We start from the raw sequence: 24,995 nt of genomic DNA on the forward strand, positions 1-24,995 counted from the left end.
AAGCAAAAGGAAAATGAAACCACTTCCTATACAAGTAGAAAAGAGACACCATGGAAAGGACCAGCCTGACGGGAAGAGGAGAACCCATGCACCCCTTTTTCCCTTCTCTCCATGAAAAGCAGATGACATAAACCAGGCAGGTGTCTCCCTAAAGAACAGATCCTGGGTTCAATTCCTAAGTCCACCTCAAATGTTTTTGAGGCTGACAGGGAAAGACACCTTGCCAAAGAGACTTTGTATCTTGCTAGACCCATCAGACCACAGTAAAGATGGCCCTTGCAGGAATACGAGCAGGAAATCTCTCCATGGTTTGCTTAGTAATTGCATTACCCAGGGAATGGCTGTCAGATACGTTTGAGCAGGGCAACTTGGAGAAAAGTAGCACTTGCTTATATATTGGTTGGATGCTATGGGAAATTGGTTAAGTCTGGCAAGTAGGAAAAATTGGGTAAAACGTAGTACTCTGTGTGTATGAGAAGATTTATTAAATATCAATTTTTGCATATATAAATTAGGCAATACTTCACAAAACTTTCCTTTTCCTTTCTGAGGAACAGCAAAAAGGAATTCAAAAGTGCTCGATAAAATCAGTGTCTTGTTTGATCTTTAAACAGCTTTTAAGAGAGGTGCTGAAGTCCAGCTGCAGATGGCTGGAGCAGGAAGAGGAATGGGAGGGTGAAATGCTACGCTTTGCCTTTAAGGGCTCAAAATAAACTAGAACATAAGGTGGAGGGATTTCCTGGGTTGCTGCAGCCTTCAGCCTTTGCAAATGCTATATTACATAATTCCTTTTATAAATGTATCAAGTTTCATCTTAAGATCTTTTGCCACCATTATTCCCACCGGGAAGCTGTTCCCAGAACCTTCTTCTGATTTTCCTGCTAAATATATTTGTGACTGGTTTGCATCCATTTATTCTTGTGCCAGCATTGGCCTTAAATAGCTTCTACTCCATAGCCTTTATCCTTTTTACCCTTTGTGGGCTTACAGGCAGAAATGTCCTTAGCCGACGTCTGACTATGCTAAGCCAGCTGAGCTCCCCTAACTTTCCACTCTCCCTCGTCTCAACAGCGACTTTCTGCTCCAGTTTCATTATTATTTATTTCTCTTTGATATAGGTGACCAGAATGGCATGCAGTGGTCCTAAGGGTATCTTGCCAGCACCAAGGACAATGGTATTAATCCCTTCCAAACTCTGCTAGGAACTTTGCTCCCAAGACCTCTCAGGGCCTTGTTTTCGTGATCACATTGGCAGCTCATAGTTGTTTTGGGACCAACTTGTGTGTGTGCAGTGAGATCGTACTGTTACTTTCCCAAACTTCAAATGTGTGAAATGAAGCCATGAAACCTACTTTTAGGTCCTGGACTGGGAGGTTTTCCATACATGAATGGGCAGATGGGTTATCCAATACAGATATGGCTAGCAAATCAAGACCATCTTTGAAAACATTTCTGAAAGTCCTCAAGTCCCAAGACTGGCCCTTTCTTTCTAACATCTGACTACGTATATGTCACTAGGAAGTTGATATAGCTTAATTGAAAGTCCTTTTGCTAGATTCCCAATTCCAAGTCAGACTGAGGCTAAAAAGCAGTCTGAGTAGTAGATATCTATCTGTGACCATTGTGTCAGCAAGGCCTGAGAAAGATTTTCATCACACCATGCAGCGATGATCTTTGTAACAACAACCACTGCTGAAATCTCACAATCCAACCTGCGGGACTATGCCAGCAATTGGTAGGATAGGGAAAGAGAACGTAATTATGCCACCGTGAATATTCATGCTGTGCCTCCATCTTCAACTCTGCATACAGTTGAGGGCCCACTTTAAAAAGTTAGCTAGAGGTCTATAAAATCTTAAGTTACGGAAGAGGTTGGACAGGGACTGTTTACTTTGCTATTTCTTCAATATAAAATGTAGGGGTTCCAGATGAAACTAGCCGGCAACAGGTTCAAAGCAATAAAGAGGGGTAGGTAGTGTTGTGGCATGAAGTTAAATTGTGGGACTCAGCTACAAAGTGCCACGGGTGCCCAAAGTTTTTAAGGAGAGAGTAGACAAATTCATTTAAAAAATGGCTGTAAAATACAACACATTCTCTGACTGAGGGAGTCTTTGATCTGCGAGTTGGTGAAGCTCGGAAGAGTCTTCTGGGAAAAAAACACTACATGCTTTTGCCCAGTTATGAAGCTGTTCCTAGGCATCCCCTTTCCTCCAGCTTGTTCTTTACTTTCCCATCTCTCATTTTGTTCTTTCCATATACTTTGCTTTGCTTTCTATTTATCTCATTTCTTCCCTATTCCCTTTCTTTGTGTGCTCTTGTTCCCTGTGTCTTGCAAACCCCCTTCCTACCTCCAACCACCACAGACACTTCTGATTTTAATATACCACTCCTTTCCCGTCTTGCTCCTGTTCACATCACTGGCAAAGCTTGGGTCAGCCTGCACTGACTGGAGAATGAAGTTCACCAGAAGTAACATGTTTCATAGCAAAGCACTCAGCAGTCAAAAGCAAAACAGTACATATGCCCTGCAGCTTTCATCTTACCTTCTCTGATGGGTTTTCTAACTACACTAGGTCCTTTCAGTGACCTGTTAGTCCTGTATTTGAGAGTTACAGTCTCCTAGAGTCCAACCGAGTCATCCATATGTTTGATTTGAAATTTTTCAATTGGGGGGGGGGGGGGGGGATTTCCAATCTCATTTTTCAATATCAATCAAAAAAAAAAAAAATCCCCCAAATGTTCTCTTTTTCCACAGCTGCAAAACCAAAATTGATAAACAAGTATGCCAAATGAGTTTTAACTCCCGTTACCACTTTCTAGATCTGTCCTTAAGTAGGAAGCATACTCCTTGATCCAAAGTAGCCAAGGCACGCCAAGCACTTGCAGACAGCAGCTGCCACAAAGACCTTTTTTCTTTCAAGTATAAACCCATGATTTCTGGTACCTTCCTCTTTCAGATGGATACTTTTACTAGAAGATACGAATGGAAAACTAAGGCCCAATTCACATGAACACTGGAAAGGAACAGTCAGTCAGCAGTAGCCTGGTTGTGTCTCCTGGCTCCTGTGGCTCCTGATCAACCTGGTGCATGGACAGCACAAGTGACGGCAAAGCAACACCTCACCATGGCCAGGTCTGTGCAAACAGGGAAAGCTCCAGCCGTACCAGCGGGATGGAGACTTCATGGAGACCTCTGTAGGATCAGCTTCTAGAAGGAGTTAAGTCCTACGTCAAGCCTTCGGCAACATAAAGGTTTTAAGACTGTGTATTTAGGAAAGCAGGATGAATTTGGTGTTTCTTACCACTTTTAAGAAATGTTTGTTCAAGAAATTAAAATCTTTTCATATTTTGAGAAATTAGGACCCAATCCAAGGTACGCATTCTGCACAACATAAACCAGAAGCTTCAACCTGACCCTGGTCGGCTTCTGAAAAGTTGCATTGCTCAAAATTTTTTTAAGTGTTTTTCAGCAGAGGATTTCTTTCAAAGGTTACCACCACAGCTGTCAAATAGCAGTGACAAAATGTACGTTTTAGGCTTTTATTACTTGTGTGTGTGCGTTTGCATTTCTCCTTAATTGCAGCAAACCAGATGTCACTTTTTAAGAGTGGGAGAAAAAACAGAAGGGTCCTAAATATTTTCCTACAGTAATGGTAACTGGAACACAATAGTGTTTTCCTAGTGCGTGAAACGCAGACAGTGAAGGGATTGATTATCCTTTTTCTGTTCAAAAGGAGTGATTGCAAGAACGAGTATAAGCCTCAAATTAATAGCAAAAGTTGTCAGCATCACTGATTAGTTTATTTTTAAAACATCAAAGGGAAACTTCATGTATTCTACATAGATTGGGGGAAAAAAAATTCTCTAGAAGATTAGAATTTATTTATCGTCAAAGACTGGAGGAGGAGCAGAAAAGGAAGGCCTTCTGTAGATCAGTAGGTGCATTTAGACGTTGATACATTTATTTTCTGATTAAATAGACTTTTTATTTGGAAGAGCTGTGGCACACAGAAGAGGGAAATACTGATTCGTCTATACTGATGAAGAAGCAAAAGTTACTTCAAAACTTCTGGGTTTTTTTTAATGTTTTGGATCAGGGCGAGGGGGTGGTGTATATTAATCCAATAAAAGGAACCGAACCAAAACTGCTGGAACAGTACTTTGGTAAAATCACAACCACTTTGAGAAGGTATTTTTTTGCACGTGGATTTGATGACAGAAACACCACGCACCACCAATGCGGTGATGGATGGATGACATCCCAGCCAGGTCACTGGAGAGTGTGCCTGGGTTTCGGCACGAGCCAGCTTGGCTGCGGGAAGGAAATTTGGTGTCACGTTCTCTACCTGAGGTGGCATTGGTGGAGAAATGGCGGAGCAGAAGCAGCAGATCTGCTCCGCAGGTTCTCGTCTGCATTAGCCACCGGGAGTTTCAGTAGACTCCTCAGCGGGTGAAGCACCTGCGTTCCTGTGCGAGGGATGACGTTTAAAAATAACCCGTAGTAAGTGTTGTATAAAAAGCTAACTGCTCTTGACAAATGAGTTACGATCCCCAGTGAGCAGGCTGAATTTTGTTAGGGAGCCCCTGGACAATGTACGAACTGCAGGTAAGAACAAGACTACGTGACAAGGGACTCTCTTAGGAGCAAAGCTTGGTGTGAAGGGCTTCAGAACTTCAGTGGCATTGACCCAGGAGCAGAAAGGTTGAAGAGAAGTTGCACAAACTTTGGATTAATTACACTTATGCTGGAGATCCCCTTATTTTAACCTTTTTCTGGCCATTTTTCTGTTACTGTACACGGGGAGAGCGAGTTTACTGTTTTCATTACAAGCTGCAACGGGAAAACTATTGCGTCAGTATCTTTTGGTAAACTGCTGATAAATTCTTAAATTTCGATGATTTTCATTCCGGCAGACGCCTGTAGCAGCACAAAGCTGCCAAATTCCGCGTGTTCCACGCTTGAGCTATCAGCCTCTGAAACGCCGCTGCTTCCGAGAGGGGACGGAGAGCGTGTTTATTAGGAGGCGGGTGCCGGGGCAGGCTGGGCTCGGGGCAGGTCCAGGTCCAGGTCCAGGTCCAGGTCCAGGTCCAGGTCCAGGTCCAGGTCCAGGTCCAGGTCCAGGGCCCGCGCGGAGCGGCGGCTCCTTCTCTGGCGGGCTGAGGGCCGGCGCCGGAACCTTGGTGCGGGGCGGCGGGAGCCGGCCGGAGCGGGGAAGCGCGGGACGCGCCACCGCCGAGCCCGGGCCCGCGCTGCCGCCGCTTTCGCTTTCCTCCGCCTTCCTCCCCTTCCTCCGCTCGCTCGCCGCCGCGCCGCGACCCGCCGGCCGTGCGTCCGAGAGGCCAGCCCGAGGGGTGAGTAACGCGGCGGGAAAGCGAGGGGCCGCGCGCCGGCCGCTTCCCGCCGCTGCGCCGGCACCTGCCGGGCGGCGGGAAGGTCACGGGCGGCGGGTCCGGCCCGGCCCTCTGCGGTGCCGCCTTCGCCTCAGCGCGCCGCCATGGCCGCCCCCCGGGCGGCCGCCGCTGCCGCCGCGTCCTCGGCGGGGCCGGGGACCCACGAGGCCTGCTCCTGCCTTCGCCGGGGCCCAGCGGGCGGCCCGGGAGGCCAAGCGGGGCGGCGCGCCCCGGTGCCGGCTCGGCTGGGCTCGGCAGGCCGGCCCTACCCCTTCCCTTCTGTCAGCTCCGGCCTCCGCACCCCCCCCCCCCGCCCCGGACCGCGGCTGAAGCGGTCGGTCTCGGGGGCCCGGTCGGGAACCGGCCCCGTGCTCTGGGCCGCTGCGCCGGTCGGGGCGGGGGAGGGGGGGCGTAGAGCCGAGTCCTTGACCGGGAATCGTTTGCTCTTGCCCGAGGGCTCGGGGAAGGATGAGGGTTCCCCACCCGAAACTGAACTTTCCCTCTAGCTGCGCTGTGGGAGCTGAAGGGGAACCAGCACCGCTTCTCCTTTTGGTTTCTTTTTAATTGCTGGAAGCGTCGGGGTGCAGCCAGGCAGAGCTAAACCAAAACGCGCTGGTAGCCCCACGGACCCAGAATTTGCTGTTCAATTACCTGTCCTTCTCCTTATCTCGGCGATCTGAACTTCATGTAGAAAGGTTGGGCTTAAAATTCTTCCCTGTTAAAGCTTCTTCTTACATTTGGTATTCAGGGCAAGGGTTGCATAAGAAGTGGGTTTTTTTCACTAGTTTTTGGGGCTTTTTTGGAAGCTTTTTTTCCTTGTTTGCTGAATATTTAGTGGGTGTGGTTGATGGTTGGACTTGATGATCTTGAAGGTCTTTTCCAGCCTAAATGATTCTATGACTCTACGATATATAGCACTTTTGTTTTAATAAATCAAGCTTAGGACAGCATGCAGAATCTTCTCGTGCTGTATTACTTGCTTAGATGCCTAAGCAGGCAAATTTTAGTTGATTTCCAAGCAGGTACGCACAGCAACAGCCTTGATTCTTAAATTTCTAAACAGAGAATGGAGAGTTAAAAAATCCAAAACTGTTTTAGTGATCCACACTGGAATATAGCAGCAAGCCGTTGATGTCTTTTGGTAAATGTATCACGGTACTTCTCCTAATTCCAGTCTGCTGAATCCTTGTAAACAGAATCTGTGGTATGGCATCGCCTTGAGTTGAATACGGGGTCGACAGAACGCGACCACTAGCCAAGTGAGGGGGAATTCAAGGATATCTTGGCTGTAGGTAGTCCGGCTTTTCCCTGGCTGACAGCTCAGTTTGGAAACCAGCCAGGGAGTGTTGGAAGCTGCCAAAGGAGTTGCCACTGATTTTGCCCTTGCAGCAGGAAAATCGGGCAGTGAACAAGGAGAGCTTTGGGGGTTCTCAAGCGGAAACCCCGCCAGTTGAGGAGAAAGTAGATTGGGGAAAGAGGACCCCGATTTTATAAGTCATTTTTCAATGTTTTAGGAAGGGTTTTTTTCCTCTCTGCAGCACACTTCCTTAACTTGAAGGTGCTGTACTTTCTGGGTTTGGCTCGTATAGCAGCCAGCCTTTTCCCTTGATAGCTGTGTGCCACATCCAGCATTTTCAGTTTCCCAGGGATATTAATAACTCAAAATATATTCTGCTAGGTGCAGGCTCCAGCTCTTAACCTCATTTTATTCAAATACATACAAGTCGTTGAATGCTCCCTAATGTGGCAATTGGGTGCCTTTCCTTTAAACTTCCTCTTGGGGAAAAGAACTCCCTGTTTAAATAATGTAGTTAACTTTGTCTCCACGGCTTAGCATTCTTGGGGCAATAACAGTCACAAAACACCAGCCTTAATGGAAATGTAAACTTGGCACTGAAATAAAGTAATCTTTATTACTTTGGCTATTGTATAGCTGAAAGGAATGCAGATTTCTTGAGGGAACAGTGAAATCAGGACCTTTTTGCATGCAGTCAATCAAGAAGGAAGGCCTCAAGTTGTTGCTGCTGTTTTTTCTCTGTTTTACTGAAACTGAAAATGAAACTGTCGTTATACTTGGTGCTGTGCTTTTTAATCTTATGTGCTTTTATATGTTGGGGTTGTGCTATTGTTGAGATATTTCATTATAACTTCATGGTAAGCTTTATGCCCACAGTGTGCATGGGAAATAGTTTTTATAAAATGGTGCTTAAATACAAGGCAGATATTTTTTCAGCTTTAATTTTCTTTCTTTCTGTTCCTCCCTGCACTTAGTGTTAAACGGCAAAATGGTCCATGCTGAAGCATTTTCACGTCCCCTGAGCCGGAATGAAGTGGTTGGATTAATTTTTCGTTTAACCATATTTGGTGCTGTAACATATTTTACCATTAAATGGATGGTTGATGCCATTGATCCGACCAGAAAGCAAAAAGTAGAAGCTCAGAAACAGGTAGGATTTTATTCATAAATATTTCTGTGAAATGCTGTCTGGTTCATTACTGTTCATACGGAGAAGTCTGCTAATTGAAAACTGGACTTGCAATAACCAACAAAAGAATCAACAAAAGCGTGTGGAATAATCAAAAAACCTAGAATTATTTTTTAGTAAATCTCAGGATCTAGGCTGTTAGTGTTTTCAGTGCTTACATTTTATAACAAGTTAAAATCTCTACCTTGAAGTGGTGGAAAAACTGTTGAATTGGAGCGTGATGTTGTCTCTAATTACCTGCAAGTATGTGGTCCCAGTGCCGTTTCTGCTTCTGACAACTTTGCTAAGCAGCAGTCGCATTAAATAATGCTCTCTTCAGTCTCTTGGTTGCTTTTTCATACCTTGAGCAGAAATAACGTAATTCTCTGCTGCTTTTTGGCAACTTAATGGCAGAGGCAGGGACTGTAGTTACTCATGACAAAGAGGAACACTGCTGTCCAGTTGCCTTTTTAAGAATAGCTTGCACTTTGTCCCTCTCCCTATGTTCCCCTCCCCACCTCCAGTAGCAGTCAAAATGTCCTTGAAAGGGGAGAAGAGAAAGTGAAAAGCCTTATTGCTTAAGTTGAACTAGAATGATTCATGGGGGTTAATGCTCTGGGAAAAGATTTAGGTACGTTTCAGAACCAAGTGTTAAATGTTTCCTTTGGAAAGTATTGAAGGAAATGTTGCAACTTTTTTTTGTTTTCTGGCTGACGCAAATTTCATGGACTCAAACAGCAGTTTTGAGTAACCTAATTCTGTTTTGGGTGGGTTTTCTTTTTTAATGAAATCTTTAGTTAAAAAATTGGCTCCACTTTAAAAATCAGCTTTCACAATCTGTGCTAGTGCCAGCTATTATATAAGAGGTTGCAATATCCCAAAAGCATGTCAGACTTAACCACAAGTTTGAGTATAAAGAGAAGCTGAATTGTGAAAGCGTGTTGACACAACAAATGACTTTTCCTTTTAAATTGGAAAAAAGAAAACATTGAATACATAGAAAAAATTGACTGACTTCTGTGAATTATCTTTTTTTTTTTTTTTTCCTTACAAATATATTAATCTCTCCTTGATACAGTGCTGTGGAGGTTTGGGGGGGCATGCTTTTTATAATAACACAATTATATCTTCCATTAAAGTCCATGCGTATTATTTGCAGCATTGTGAGTGAAGATAATTAAGCATGTGAAAGAACTCTAGAGTTCTACTTAATAACAAGTTTCGGGATTTTCATCTGAAAGTTTTTAAGTGTAACATACCTGTATTAGTTTAGAAAACTCCTGTAGACATTATGGAAATGATTTTGTATAGAGGTTACCTGTGTGTCTGCAAACCTGTACTGAACAGCAAACTCTGTGTCTTAATGTTTATTTTGGTTGCTTTTCAGGTCATAATGTATGACTCGTGGATTTGGGGGTGGGAGGACTGGTGTGACGCTTATTTGTTGGGAACTGAGACATATGACTTAGTTTCACTCAAGTGACAACAAGTCATTAGTAAACAGCAGAACCTTCTACTTCAGAAAGATTTAACTTCTTTTCACATGTGACTTCTGGAGCAGCTTTTCAGACTCCAAATAGCAGTTCTTGAAAAACTAATTTTTGACTTAAGCATTCAGTTTCTTTGTCTGATATTCTTGGCATTTTATTTCCCCCAGGCTGAAAAACTAATGAAGCAAATTGGAGTGAAAAATGTCAAGCTTACTGAATACGAAATGAGTATTGCTGCACATCTCGTAGACCCACTTAGCATGCATGTAAGAAACTGTTTTCCACATTACTCCGATGAAAGCACTTCAGACATGGAAGATCTTGATTTTGGCTTTGGATTACATTATTTGTCATATATATGTATCTGTGGAAATACATAGAAAATATTTCTGTAATTTAAAACTAAAATTGCATCATTGAGAGCAGAGTTTTTTTTAATCACTCGTCTTTTTTCTTTTTGAGGCCTTGCGCTACTTTTAAGCTTGTGGATATTTTTTGTTGGCAGGGACTATGGTGATCATTTCTAATAATTTTTTTCCATATTAGGTAACCTGGAGTGATATTGCAGGTTTAGATGATGTTATTACAGATTTGAAAGATACTGTCATTTTGCCCATCAAGAAGAAATACTTGTTTGAGAATTCCAGGCTCTTACAGCCACCAAAAGGTAGGAAGGAAATGTTACAGATTTATATGTTGGTATTAAAAAAAAAAAAAAAAGAAAAAAAAGTTACCATTACCCAGAAAGGAAAGAGGAAGTGGGTTGCCAGTCTGAAGTGCAACCATTAGGACTGATGCCAGGGAAAACCCTCAGGTTTTTTCTCTTCTCTTGCCGTGAAATCAAGTTCTAGTGAATAAGTTTCGTCTTAATAATGCAGCAATAATTGCTTTTCAGTTATTGATGTTACATTTTGGTGCACTGATCTATGTAACCTGCATTTTTAACTGCCTACACTGTCAATTTTTTTTCTTTTTATACCCCATCTTGTCCTTTGGCACAGGTGAGCTATAACTGTGCTGTACAGCTTTGTATGCAACCTTCGTTAATATTTCTACAGTGTCACAGAAACATAAGTCATAAACATGAGACGTCAATATAAGCTAATCTTGCAGTCATGTCTCTGTTCTAGTCCTAGAAATTCTGGTGATTCAAAAAGACAGAGATCCAATTTTTATTCTGGAGATCTCTTGATTTTCTCTGGAGTCGAGTTGCACAGTGTTGAGGCAGTAAGGAAACTGGTGGGTGACAAATTAACTTTCCAACAGTAAAGCAGAAGTTGGACTCTCTCTGCTGGAGTGCTTACAGCCATATTTGCTGTATGTTACTGCAGACAAGCAGAATTTGAACCTAAAATGTTGGAGAAAATGCCAAAGTTTATCTTTACTGCTCTGATCCCTGGAATATTGTCTTCTGAAAGTTCTCTGAAAATTATTAATTACTGCCTATATCTGTGAGCATCTCAGTTTCGTGTCCTAAGTGATGGAAAATGAAGCACTTTTGTAACTGGTCTAGTTTTTCCAGGCTACTTTCTGTTTAAGTCACAAATTGAAACTGTCTGGAAAATTACTTTAATGTCATGATCTAATAAGCTGAAGGAAAAAATTATTTTTTATTTATCTTTTGAAAGTGGACTTTCCATATAGGGCAAGCTCCCCAGTTTTATTAGTGGCTTGCACCATGTGTTAATAGGAAGTCATTGCTTCAGAGTAGTTATGTTTGTGGTTGTCAGTGACATGAACAGAAAAAAAACCCTAGTAATTCTCTGTGTTTCAGGCTTGTTTGACTTAATTTTTTTTCTTTAAATTGTTTTTTTTACAACTATGTTAGAAAAACACTACTGTGAATTCTTTCACTATGACAAGTTTAAAAATAATATGAAATGTCATATTTAATTGGGAGTAATTTGTTTAAAATGTTTGTGGGCTCCTTTTTTTTTTTTTTTTTTTTTTTTTTTTTTCTCTACCCCTCTGTGCTAAGTTTTATTAGCAAGGCTGAAACTGGCTATAAACAAGGCCTGTCAAATGCTTACAGGAAGTAAAAAGGGTTTTAGTTTTATGTAACCTTTATAGTCACAGTAATAGAAGTAATCTTTCAGACAAATGTCTCCCTTCAATTTCACCATACCTGGTTTTAGATATTCTTAGCTTTAATTTTATAATAAGGATATCTTAAATAACTCTGTATTTGATTTGATGGAACACTGTGTAACTTGGTTTCTTATCTTTTAAAACTTGGATAAAATACACGCCTGGACACTATCAGGTCTGTCATACTAAAGCATGTTTTCTGTACAGCGACCAGAGAGCATTAACACCATTACTTTTGCAGGAGTACTTCTCTATGGTCCTCCTGGTTGTGGCAAAACGCTGATTGCCAAAGCTACAGCAAAGGAAGCAGGTTGTCGATTTATCAATCTCCAGCCTTCAACACTGACGGACAAATGGTATGGAGAGTCTCAAAAACTGGCTGCTGCTGTCTTCTCCCTTGCTATAAAGCTCCAACCGTCCATCATTTTTATTGACGAAATAGGTAAAAATCTATCTTTTTTTGTAAGTAACTATAGCAGAGTGACATTAAACTGTAGGTTCAAGTTGATGGGTATATTGATCTACTGTCATCTTTTCCTTAAAAAGAGTGATAATGGAACAAGGTTTAGCAATATAAATAGTATTGTAAAGTAATGGTGGCAAACTAGGAAAACCAGTGTATTTCTTCCTCGTGTTAGTGGAGGAAATTACAAGTAGAACAAGTTGCTGCTTATTTTTGGTTGGGCTAAGGTGGTCCATGAGGAAAGCTTTTCTTCTGTCAAGGGAACTCCTTATTCAGGAAACCCATCACCAAATACACTTCAACGCTTTTGCCGTGAGGGCGCATAAGGGAAAAGAAAATACGGGTTTAGGAGAGCTCAGGAATAATAGTTTAATAAGGCTGAAGAAGTAGGAGGGGAGGTTCAGCTAGGAAGACAGCAAAGGTGCCAGTTGTTTGGTGCATTTGGACTTGTCACATTAGTGTTGAAGTCCCTGTGAACTTGAGCAGGTCAGTTTAAACTTGCTTGTTGTCTTGTAGCACTGGTGCTTCTTAGAGCGAGTTGTATGTTTTGCAGAAACAGAGCTGACAAAGCTTTTGCTCTTTCCACAGTTTAGGTTTATGAATGGGCTACATTTTCAAGATGCTTTTTATCCTTTTGTTTGGGTGCAAAAAATGTGGTGTTTTTCTAGATGTTGGAAATTCTTTAGGCAACCACTAGCAGAGTTAGAGGTCTGCATAACGAAGTGTATAGCCTACTTTACGTTAGTCCTGCAGCTTGCTGTTCTCCTGTGCTTTGGTGTCTTCTAGCTTGCCAGACTCTGAATGCTTCCATCTCTGCATGAGAAATTAAGGTGAAAGTTACACTTTCAGTGAATTCAGGAAAGTGAAAAATTGGAGCACAAGATTTGGGACAGTCTTGTGTGATAGGTACATATTCATGTAAGGTAGTTTAAAAGATGTGCTTAAAAGTATGGTGAGATTCTGCTTTCCTATTCTTCATTGTAAGAAATACTTTTCATCTGTTGAAAATGTTTATCGAAAAAAGTATTTACAAGGTAGAGAATAGCACAAGTCTGCACGTGAGGAATCAAACAGCATAGTTTCTATGGCAGGCTTGAAAGTAAACTGCTATACTGAATCCCTTAATACAGATTCCTTCTTACGAAGTCGATCGAGTTCTGACCATGAAGCTACAGCTATGATGAAAGCTCAGTTCATGAGTCTGTGGGATGGACTGGACACCGATTATAACTGCCAAGTAAGTACAAAGGATGACAAGAAAAGTAATGTGATTCTTCCCTTGGTTATTGTGCATTGAGCCATTTGGGAAGAGTAGCAGATTGCACGTAGTAATAATTGCCAAAAGAATTCCTTTACCTGTCAGTGATTACCAGTATATTATGGGAATGGGATGAGTTATAATAATAGATCATTTTTCTTCTTGAGAAGACTGGTTTTTTTTAAGTATTTTGGTTTTAGTTAAGAAGTGTTATTTTCAGAAGCATCTTAAGTCTCAGTAATATAGCTGTATAGTTTGAGCTGCCAAAATTGGGAATTTTTAAACTGTTTGGAAAAACGTTTTGTCAGCAATGTTTTCTTCAGATGAAGTGAATCTCTGATTTCAGGAAAGGTATTGAAAGATCTGAGTATTCATCCCAGTTGCAGGTTGGTTGGCTTGTTTCCAGAAAAGCATTGGACTAGCATAAGACAAACATTAGACTCTGGAGTTAATCTGAAAGGGTAGAGAAATTGATGCTATCAAAAGACAAATTCTGTTAAATGGAGCCGTGCTTTCATCCCATTATTCCTGTAAGCTTCTGTCCCCCTCCCATAATCTCAACAGAAATATTATATTTTGGAGAGGGAAAAAAAAATAAAAAAGCTGCTGGTGCTGTAAAAACAAACAAACAAAAATATTTATGAAATAAATGACTTGAATGTAGCATAGACAAAGCCTGCTTGGTGTGTTTCTGAACTTTCACCTGGAGGAATCTCTTTAAGGCCTTTGAAAAGGATGTTTTTTTCTTCAATTTTAAAATTTTCAACCTTTTTAATCTATATTATTTTTGTGAATGAGTTCCAATGCTCTGACCTCCGTTAACTCTTTGTAAAATCTGCTTTTCCTCCTCTCTCAAGCTTGTGCTAAAGATTTTTTTCGGTTGATTTTTTTAAAAACTGATTAGAACACAGTGAATATATGTACTGAGGAGCTTTAAAGCAGAGTGTTTGCTTACCATTAATAAGAGGCCAATGGTATGAACACTTTAACTGGAAGCTAATGTGATCTTGCAAGCACACATTTCTTCCGGTGTTTGAATGTATTATCTTTTTTCCCAATATACTGACAACTTCTTGGAGCAAGTCAAATTGTTCATTCTCTGCAGTAAGACAACGCTCTTACCCATCTCTCGCATTCAGCATGCAGTGCCTGAACACGTCACTCCTGTCCTTTACTCGTACGCCTCTTCAGGGTAGGGGGCCACTGAAGTAAAATGCAATGCAAACAATTGGCTGGGGACACTGCAGGGGTTGATTCAGGTTTCTGGGGAGTTTTTCAGCAGGAGTGTTTTGTTTCAATACCATACTTCAGGCTCCTCCCTGAGATGTCATTGCAATTAAGGAAGTCTTCTTTAAGCAATGGTTTTGACATTTGCATTGTCTCAGTTTTTGACAGCCAGCTCGCTGGACTCTTTCGTTAATTACAAATGTTTACTTGGGAGCTTTGGGTTGCTTGTCTGATTCTTGCCAAACAAATTTCCTTTGAATAAGGATTAAATTTGGCTTTTGTTACAGTAACAAAAATTCCAAATGCTAGGAGGAAATTGTAAGTAAGTGTTGTGATGAATGTTATTTGTTCCTGTGTTGACTGCACCTGAAAAGCATGTTCAGCTTTGGGCTAAACCTGCCAAGGATACAGTCTTGAGTCTGGCAGGAACTTGGGGCACAGTGCCTGGAAAACAGAGCTGTGCTGCTTGAAGGGACAGTTCAAGTCTGGAAGCGCCATACAGCCGCATTTGTGCCCTGTGGGGGTCCCACATTCACGGAACCTGCAGACAGAGCCAGTTTTAGGAAGGCTTGTCAGCTCCGGGGACGCAGAGGGGCAACGCTTTGGGTCCAACGTTGGGCCTTGATGCAGATCCTGGGGAAGTACAGCATGGGTATGGTGATGCCTCTTTGCAAGAGGCAACTCAGCCAAACATTAGCTTGTGTTTGGCACGCAGGCAAGCGCAAAGCGCTTGCATGTGTAATGCTATCTAGAAAGTGAAGACTGCCGGAGCCTTGGCAAAAAATGCACCTTTTGGCTTTTTCTGGGCGTAGCAATTTGCCACCGTGTAATTAAGCCTCTAGGTGGCAGGGTGACTCTGCTCCGGGACATGAAACCCAGCCTGGCCAGGGGCTGCTGCAGAACAGTGACCCCAGCCAAAAGACCAGAAGCATGTCAGGAAACCTTATTGATATGAGATTAATTTCCCTGACACTTTCTACTTTCGTGACTGGATATTACAATGTACATAACTTACAATAACAAATGAGAAAGCAAGGCTGATGTGAATGGGAAGTAAATTTGTTCTTAAACTAATAACTGGAATGCAGTCAAATGAGGTAAATACTCTCCTTGTATTGAACTTGGCTTGTACACATCTAATGCACTGCTGTTACAGTATACCAGTGCGTATAGGTTCTTACTGACTTTTAATGCTTTTTTTTAGTGCTTAAAAAAAAGAAGCAACATTTTAGTGCATGCAAAAGCTGCCAGTTTGGTCGTCCTGGTGAACTGATTGCCTTTCTTTTTTCAACACAGCACAGAACTGCCACATTTCTTAATACCTTATCAATACCTTCCAGACCACCAGGAACTAAAGAGACATCGCCAGGACTTATAAGCAGAAGTTTTGGGTTACTGCTTAGAGTTTGAACTTTCAAATTGGGCTCAGAAGGCTTCAGACTAATGTAAAAATCTCCACCCAGCTGGTAATCTGTGGCACCAATGCTCTCTTAAGCTGCCTGTTTAAATCCAGTTGCTGAAATGGGTACCAAGAAACCTTATGTAACTTCTTTAAATGTCGATGTTCTTGATAAGCGTGGAAGAATCACATGTTTGGTTTTGAAACTCCAATACGGCAATGTTTTCAAAAGCTGGTTTCAGGCTGACTAGTTTTTTCTGTTGGTATATACAGGTAATAGTGATGGGAGCCACCAACCGTCCTCAGGATCTTGACTCTGCAATCATGAGAAGAATGCCGACCCGGTTTCACATCAACCAACCTGTAAGTCGCGCCAGGTTTGCCTGAACAGTGTGCCTAGTGGCTGAGCTGCAGGCAGGTGCCTTATCAGCCAGGAAATGTACGTTTCGGGGTTTGGTTTTGGTTTGGTTTTTTTTCCAAAGAAATAGTGTATTATTTTGATCTGGGTTTAATTTTTTAGAAGCACGTATAGAACTTTGCTTTTTAAGGTGAAGTTGCTTACAGAAATCTTGATTCTTTGGGTCTTTTACCTGAAACAACTCCATGTACTCTGAGAGCTTCCCACCTATTTTCTTCATCTGTAAGAATGGAGGGGCTTAGACACCATGCTCTAGAAAGAGCTTAGTTTTAACTTGAAAACAATCACAAAAAGCACAGAAGCAACTGCACACACTTGCCTACAGGGAGAGTGGCACACAGGTCAGATGGTATCAAGAAGCAGGTCTCAATACATAGTATTTTGTTTTCAAGTGGAGAAGAGGGAATGAGATCTGCATACCAAAGCCTACATTCTTCTCAAGCCTTTCCACAGTCAGGCGCTGCAAGCAATCTGGAAAACTGTTTTTATTCCACTTAAGATTTATGCCAAACATGCAGAGTTTGGTCTTTATCAGTTATGCTAGCCATCACAAGGTTACCCTTCCTATACATTTTGCTATTGCCATCTTTTTCAAGGCATTTTAGTCACGTCTGAACACTTAGGGATATCACAAGACATTTTTTATATCAGTATTATAAAGACTTCAGTTGTGGTTGTCATTATTCCCTTCTGGCTACAGAAATACCCTTCATTATTCATTTTTTGCAGAAACTTAGAGACAGAACTGGAGGAGTAAAACTCCTATTATTGTGCAAGAGAGTAGTAATGTTCCCAGACCCATCGTGTTTGAACTGGCTTTCAACTCCTTGTGGGCGGATACTTTTTGAAACAAAGCATTTATAACCTAGTAACTGCTTTTCTGCAATGCCTGCTCATAGGGTTTCATACACCTTACTCATCTTCAAGTTTTCCTTGAATTAGTAATGGGCAAGGATGTGTATTTTAGTACTTTATCATGTCTTTCTATCAATAACTGTCGTTAGAAGGGTGAATTATCTGCAGGTAACAGCGCCTCAGGATATTACAGGGGTTGGCTCCCTCTCCCAGGATCAGAATTACAACAGGAGGTGTCGTTTAGGGCACAGACACGTAATTTTCCTTATCCTGCTACAGCCACATCATCAACTTACTGCTTGTCTCTTGTTCTTGTCTGCGGTACTTTGCGATACAACCAAGACTGGCTACAACTCTTTTATTGAGGGCCAAGATAATTTTTGTGTGCTGTGGGTTGGAAGTGTGCACAGGTAGTATCGCTGTAGAGTAGCTAAAGCCTTGCAGATTTTATAACTAAGTTTGAGATTAAGGTGCCCAAAATTACTTATAAGAAATTATCTGCAAGGCAGGGGGAAATGGAAGAAGTATTTTTTGAGACAGAGTATGAACTGTTCAGAATATCTATGGGGTAGCTTTTTCCCTTTTTAACAATGAAAGTGAATTTAGGACAAATTTGGTTTTGGGAGACACAAAAAAGAGTCTCTGCTGCCTGTGTTTTACCATGCTATTAAGGATATGCTCACTACTTAACTGTTTCTTTCAGTAACCTCATCACAGTATGTTATATTGCTTAACATTTCCCAAGCATTATCTGTAGAATTAAATTTTTTTTTTTTTTTTTTTTTTAAGCAGAACAGTTTATCCTCTTCATCTGATTTAGCAAAGTGTTGAAAGCATCCCTTAGATCTAGAGAGTCTGCCCTCCGTTAAAGATGGTGGGAAATCTTTGGAGACAGCTGCTTTCACTTAGGGCAAAGTAAGACTAAATGTCAGTGCATTTTCCCTTTCCCTGTAGTTAGTGTAAATGTATATGCTCAAATGTTTAGTTTCATGTGCTCCTGTAGTCAGAGTACCCTAGATCTCATTTTGCTGAGTGATTTGCCGTCAGATAGGTTTCCTTAGCATGTATCACACCTCATGTTTGAGGGACCAGCTTGTGTCACTCAGTTGTGACTGAAAGCCCACGCTGTGCAAAATCGATAGGTGTTACATATGTTTATTTTTGTACTCTAGTAACTTTAAACTCTTTTGTTTAAGGCTCTGAAACAACGAGAAGCAATCCTGAAGCTAATTTTGAAAAATGAAAATGTAAGTAGACTTCTTTTAATGGTTAATTTGCCTTATTACTGTTGTCATGAGTGCAAGCTCTGGAGTTGTAGAAAACATATTTTATAATTGACTGTCTTGGAGTAAGGTAGAGATTATCTACCAGGGTGTTTCTGATTATAATTTAGGAATCTTTCGTGGTTTTAGGTGTGGCGTTCAATTAAAGCAGTAGAGTTGCCTACTGCTTTAAGCACGAGCCTCAGTCAGGGCAGCAGTCTTGGCTTTTGTGGTGAATCACCACCTCCGAGGAAAATTACTTAATTTCTTAGTCTCCATTTTCTTGTTATATAATAAGATAATATATTTATCTCTAAAGATGCTGAAGGTGAATCGTATTTGGAAATCACTTTGATCAGTGAAAAAAATTTCAAGACATCATGAAGCAGGGAGAAGAGATACTGATTTTTTTTAACTCTGTACAGTCTGTTGGCTCAAGCCAAGAAAGGAGGAATGACATTTTTTGACAGTGCTGCTTTTTGCACTTTGATCCCTACTTCGTATTTCCTTTAGAGGAAAGCTACTATAGATATTGTTACTAATATTGTATGGTGTTTGTGCCACCATCTGCATTCCAAGATGAGGGGAAGGAGTAGCTGTGAGCACATCTGGTACCGTGTCTGTTGGCAGGATATGGGACCTGTGTTATCAGAGGTTCCTGCCAAATGTAGTCTGCAGCACTAATTTGTCTTGAAGTTAATATTGCAAAGTGTCTCTTGATTCAGGTCTATCCTAATAAATATCATTTGTTAGTAAAACCAGCTTACATTTTTTAAGAGGCCTAAAAATCACAGCTCATCACTGCAAATGGCTGAGATATTGGGGATGATACTTTGCAAATGGTCATTTTGGATTGTTTATATAGGATTAGGATATAGGTTGGGTTTTTTGCAAAGTACTAGACGTAGGTATGAAAACAGAACTGATATGAAATGCCAAAGGAGCTGTGGAGGAAGAGCTGACCTATTTGCAGAAAATCTCAAACAAACTAAAACGTCTCTTGCGAGTGGTGATTTCAGACTTCAGACTTTCAGATTTCTTTTCAAGAGCTGTTAGGGAGTTGTGCCAAATAATAGACCTTTATCCAGGCTCCCTGAATATCTGCAGCCACCCAGCCCTCACATGCAAGTGGACTCTGTCTCCTTTGCCTCAGCACCTGGGCCTGGGAGTTGCAGCACCTTGGCCTTAAGGCCTTCAGCAGAAACATAAATTGGCTCCTGATTATGGACCTGAAAGAACACAAGGTATATCACAGTGAATCACAGCCACATAAATAACATTTTTCGGGGCGTGTGGGGTGGTGGGAAATCAGCCTGTATTGGTTATCCTGTAGGAGGAGGAATTGGATCTCTCAAGCCCAGCTTATTTCCAGCCAGGGTGACAAACTTCCTGGCAGTCCTTCACATGACAGGTGTAGTCATGCCCTCTGTTTTCCCTGCCTGTCTTAAAATCTTATTTCTTCTTTCTCACTTGAAGGGAAATCCTTGTTAATGCCTGCTATACAACATGCTCATTTTCTATTTGTTCAGCTGTGCTGCTCCATTCAATTCTTGATGGCCTTCAGCCTGACACTGAGCAAACACATTGCAGATCCACAGCTGACTGGTACTGGCTTTGGTATTTCTGTGCAGGATGATGCTTTAAAGCAAAGCATTTCAAGACAGCCGGGCTGTAGTGTCTGTCGGAGGCACTTTGGTGTAAGCCAGATGGCTCACTCCAGACCCAAACCAGAGCACTGCATGCTGAGTCATAGGTCGGGGAGCTGGGGCTCAGGTACAAGCTCAAGAGACAAGCCAACAGGACAGTATCACTGTAACCCTTGTCTTTCAAAAAAAGTGGGAGGAATGGCGGGAATTGGAAGGGTGCTCAGTGGATGTTGGTGCATTCTTGGGTTATCCTGGGGAGTGCACGGGTTGAAGGGGTAGTGGGAAGCAGCAAAGATTACACTTGGGGCTTTGCCTTCATCACCACAGAATAGTTTCCCTCTTAGAAGAAGTCATCCCATAATTCCAGCCTTTTACTAGACTAGTTTGGCTTTAACTTTTTGAAAGGGAAATACTGATGCATTGGAAAATATGCTGAAAGGGGCTATTATCAGAGATTCTGTAAACAGACTGAAAAAACATGGGGTCTCGGCTGGAAAGAGTTCAGTCTGATCCAGTGCACAGAGTTAGACATTTTATTTTGCCTCCAAGTTCCCCATTTTGTGGTTGTATAAAGTAGGAGCAGTTGTTCAGTAACTCCACAGACAACTGAGTTGCTGCGATAGTGAACGACTGCTTTTCAACTTCTTATTCTGCACTGAAAGGTGGCAACAACAAAACATAAATGTGACGGGAACTTTTTCCAGCCTTGCTGTGTTACTGGTCAAAAGATATGTTCATGAAAACAAAATGCACTCTTTCAAATAATGTGAAAAAAGTGCTGTGGCTGTGAAAGGAGACCCGCTGGGTAGTGTTTGTTGTCTATAGATAAGATAGCACGTAGGGTCTGATCGAGCCTTTTACCAAAAAACGCAGTGTTGTTGCAGGAAACCTGTTTGGGCATTTGGGAAAACTGGTCATTATTTCTGTGATCCAGTTTTTGCCATCCAGTAGGCTTCCAAAATGGCTTTGTCAGTAACAGAATATACCGATATGATGGTGCACTTTCGGTTGCCTGTTCTTTTTTCTTAATCAGCTACAGAGTTTTATGAGATGAAGCATCAGTTTTATTTAATTAAATGAACTACTTGGAGGGTTCAAAGTGTAAGTTAATAATTTTCTTTTAGTTCTCAAAAGAAGTCAAGGCTGAAAAAGATCTTCTTAGGGCAGGTAAAAATACTTGGAGGTGACTTTCTTGTCCTGGGTGAACAAAGTAAATAACTTCAGAGTTCTCATGCTCTGACCTTTTTTGGGTTTTTTTTGGTGTTTTTTTTTTGTTTGTTTGTTTTTGGTTTTGGTTTTTTGTTTGTTTTTTTTTGACAGGTGGACAGGCATGTAGATCTCCTAGAAGTTGCTAAAGAGACCGATGGCTTCTCAGGCAGTGATCTGAAAGAAATGTGCCGGGATGCAGCACTCCTCTGTGTCAGGGAATATGTTAATTCTGCCTGTGAAGAAGAGACGTATGTGTCTTTATTCTGTCTGTTACGATAGCTGAACAGCAACTGTGAATGCTCCTGGTGCTACACACTGTCCCAATTATTAGTTTGAATTTTCTGATTTGAATTGCGAATTTATAGAGGTTTAAAAAACCTTGCTGTGATTAACAGAAAGCAAGAGGTTCTCTTTTTCTTGACAAGTTGCCACTATATAACAAAAAAACCCGAACAAGTAAGTTACCTTTATTCATTTTGACTATGAAAATAAGACTGTTTGTTCCAAGGTGTCAAGCTTGAGGTGGCCTGTGCCAGCAAGTGGTATTACTCCACTGTATTTACCAGGCTTACATGCTGGTAACGCTCTTGCACGCACGTAACTCCACTTGCTGTGATGTTCCTCTGATGATGTCCCATACTTGCTGGTAATACATGCACGGACAGGGGCGTGTTTCCAGTGTAGTGCTGGATCCATGTCGGAGCTGCTATTGTCAGTGATTGCTTCTCGTTGTTTGAATAGCTGTTACACAGCACCTGAATCTTGCTTTTTTTCTTTCTCTCTTTTAAAGCCATGATGAAGATGAAATTCGGCCTGTGCAGCAACAGGATCTCCACAGGGCAATTGAGAAGATGAGAAAATCAAAGGATGCCACACTGCAGAATGTTTTGATGCATGTTAGTTTAGATTAAGACAAAAGAGTGTGTTTGCAGTTTCTGATGTGATTTAGTTTGACTTCTGTAATCAGTTAGCAAAAACAATGTCGGGGGTGGGAGCGGGGATGTTCCTTGAATAAGGGAGTTCTGTTTCTGGAATTGTTTTTATACAACAAATTCTAAGTTATTGAAATTCCGTCATGCGCAACTAGAAGTGTAACAATAGATCATGAAGTGGAACAATTATAGCCCAGACCAAGAGCAACTGCCTGTGTTTTGTCCCATACTCAATACACTGTGTAGCCTTAAAGCAGGTTCTGACGTGGTGCATGGGTTCAGCGGGTCACCGGTGTGGAGGGGAGACGATCCATTACCAGTTTGTGTATATACGTACGAGTGTGTGTGTATGTATTAAATGTATATATCCACACCTTTTTTTATATATAGACATAATCTGTAGATAACTTGAGTATGGAAAATCTTTTCTACTTACTGAATCAAACCAAATCAGAAGATGTATAGATTAAAGATTCGTCAATACTCAATTCACACTTACTTCTTCCTTTTAGCAGCAAATATGAAGATAGAAATTCTGCTTCTAGAATAACTTTCAGGCAAATTGAAACGTTACTGACTTTTCTTTCACATTACCACTTGAAATCTGGTGCCATTTAGTAAAGATAGTAAACTGCTGTAAAAATGTCTGAATACTTTTCATTTTGTATGAATTCTGCTTTTTGAGGCTTTTTAAACAAATGCTGGTTTTATTTTTATTTTTCCCTTGATGTGAGTAATTAGAGTAGAATCTTAACTGGTCTTTCATAAAGCCCCACATATTATAAGCTCTCTGAAATTGTGGCTTTCTGATCTATTATGCATTGTAACGAGGGCTTGCTGCTATTTAACCTCCTCTGAAGACCCACTTCTGCACCGTGGCATTGTACCATGAAGTGTCATGCGCATAGCTCTGAGGCGCGGGGTGAGGGGGGTCGTTTTGTGATGTTTTGCTCTGTCACGTGCTCTGATCTGCGAAATTGAAGAGAAGAGAATGGGTTTTAGGTTTATAAATGTGACTTGGTAATGTTCTGCTGTACTTGCTGGTAACAGTTTTAGTAAATTCATGTAACGTTACGTGGTGATAAAGGCAAAGGGTTAAAAAATGTAAGTGGCAACAGTGTTTTGGTAAAGTTATTGTCAGTAGGCTTTCAAGAACTTGATTTTTCTTCTTACAATATTACGAATTGTGCACTAATTAAACACAAGTACATAATCGGAATTGTTCAAACCCCTGGGGTGGTATGCTGTGTCACAGCTCTGCTAGCTATCGAGGGAAGGTAAGCACTGAAAACGAGATAAGGATGTAAAATGAAATGCACTGCAAAGTAAACCAAAGACAGCTGGAGGTGGCCATCGGAGAGTATCAGGTGCTGGTGCCAATTTCTGTTAAGCGCAGCTTTCTCATTGCTGTCCCTTTGTCTGGCATGCTGGTTGTGTAATGCAGCAGGTGGGTTTGACCTGATTTAATCTCCTTGGGTACCAAACAGGGGGAGGTTTTTTAATAATTTAATAATTGCTTTGCTTTTTGATATGGGGGTAAAAGGTCTATGGTAAATGCATGTTGCTCTAACACAAGGATGTAGGACGTTAGGCATGCCAGAAGTACTGGGCTGTGGAAATCTAAAAAGTCTGGGGTGTGTGGAATGCTAATCCCACTAGTCATGTTAGGAAGTGATGTAAGCCAGCGCTAGCTCTGGGAGAGCCCGAGTTCAAGCACTAGCCTTAAACATGCAAATCGTGCTACTTTTATTGGAAGCTGGTTTCTTGGGAGGTTTGAATTATGTGTGTGCCTGATGCAGGTCTCCAGCTATTCAGTTTGTTTTCAGTGCCTGCTCTGACTCCGATGTTCTCCCAGCCCCTCGCGGTAGCTGTTACACCTGAGAAAGGCCAGGCTGGTGCAATAATGCAGCTTGTCCTGCGCCGCCTCCTTTTTTTCAAGGTGCTTCCTACTTAGTGAAGACCTCGTGTGGGCAGCCGAAGAATGCCATCTTAATAATTTAATAGAGTGAGTGCAAAGTGTGTTCTCAAGCAAATTTAAATGTCAAACTGAGCGCACAGGAATAGGAACAAACCTTTCACTGTTTGTTTGCAGATGCTGGGGACATCCTCTAGTCACTCCGGTTTGGGTGTTTCTCCAAAAACCTGGCTGTTTGCATGCTGGCTGGATCTTGCCTTTACCTCATGCCTGTAATGCATTGCTGCGGGTTTCAGGGACTGATTTGCAGAGGCGCAAGAGGTTATTTGTAATTGCCCCTGAGGACAGTTCCCACAGCTGGAGTGCGATTTCCACTTTTCCAAGGACTTTTCCATACTTGCCCGCTCCTGCTGCTGCTTTGGGAGTCTTTGTCAAAGCGCAGATCCTCTTGGCAGCTTGCTCAAAAGGTGGGGAAGCGGTGGGGTTTGTCATGCAGGAACGTGGCCGCTTTCATTCCACGGTCTCCAGGGGCTTGGTCCAGGCTCCTCACCGTTTGATCCTGCCTCTCCTTAGAGCAGGGACAAGCCTAACCCCTCTCCTGCGGCTCGAGGGCCAGTTGCCCAAACCGAGCATTGTTTCACAGGCGTGGGCTGAGGCTGATCTAGTCTCCAGCACTGAGCTCTGAGTTGTAATGCAAAGTGCCATGTGAAACAGGTCTTTCTTGGGGGTTTAAAGGTGGAATCCGCTGGCAGGAAGAGGCATAGACATTCCCAGCAGGCAAATAATGTGCTCAGGACCTGTTCAGCTGTAGCGGTCAGCAGCAGACACTGTGTACAGTACAGACTGTACCTAAATTGTCCCTGGGCTGTATCTTGCCAGTCTGATACTGCAGCGCAAACAGAAATCTTTGGAGTAGTCTTAAGTAACAGGTAAATAAATGTGGTGTTTGTTTGCTCTGTGTCTTTGTTGATTTGTTG

At 41.8% G+C, this 24,995-nt stretch overlaps 1 protein-coding gene across 2 annotated transcripts; it reads left to right on the top strand.

The window, feature by feature from the left end:
* Positions 1-5,229: 5,229 nt before the first annotated feature.
* Positions 5,230-24,970, top strand: ATAD1 (ATPase family AAA domain containing 1). 2 transcript variants are annotated; one of them, XM_030030219.2, is made up of 10 exons: positions 5,230-5,352; positions 7,663-7,838; positions 9,514-9,612; positions 9,893-10,013; positions 11,676-11,876; positions 13,028-13,134; positions 16,055-16,144; positions 18,251-18,301; positions 21,283-21,419; positions 21,962-24,970. In XM_030030219.2, exons 2-10 carry the CDS (start codon positions 7,677-7,679, stop codon positions 22,080-22,082), a joined length of 1,089 nt encoding a protein of 362 aa, XP_029886079.1. In that variant the 5' UTR covers positions 5,230-5,352; positions 7,663-7,676; the 3' UTR covers positions 22,083-24,970. The 2 variants fall into 2 exon arrangements, with proteins under 2 accessions (XP_029886079.1, XP_029886080.1); XM_030030220.2 differs by lacking the exon at positions 5,230-5,352 and adding an exon at positions 6,014-6,086.
* The last annotated feature ends 25 nt before the right edge of the window (positions 24,971-24,995 follow it).

Source organism: Aquila chrysaetos, chromosome 11, assembly GCF_900496995.4.
Source record: "Aquila chrysaetos chrysaetos chromosome 11, bAquChr1.4, whole genome shotgun sequence".
NCBI classification, from domain to species: domain Eukaryota; kingdom Metazoa; phylum Chordata; class Aves; order Accipitriformes; family Accipitridae; genus Aquila; species Aquila chrysaetos.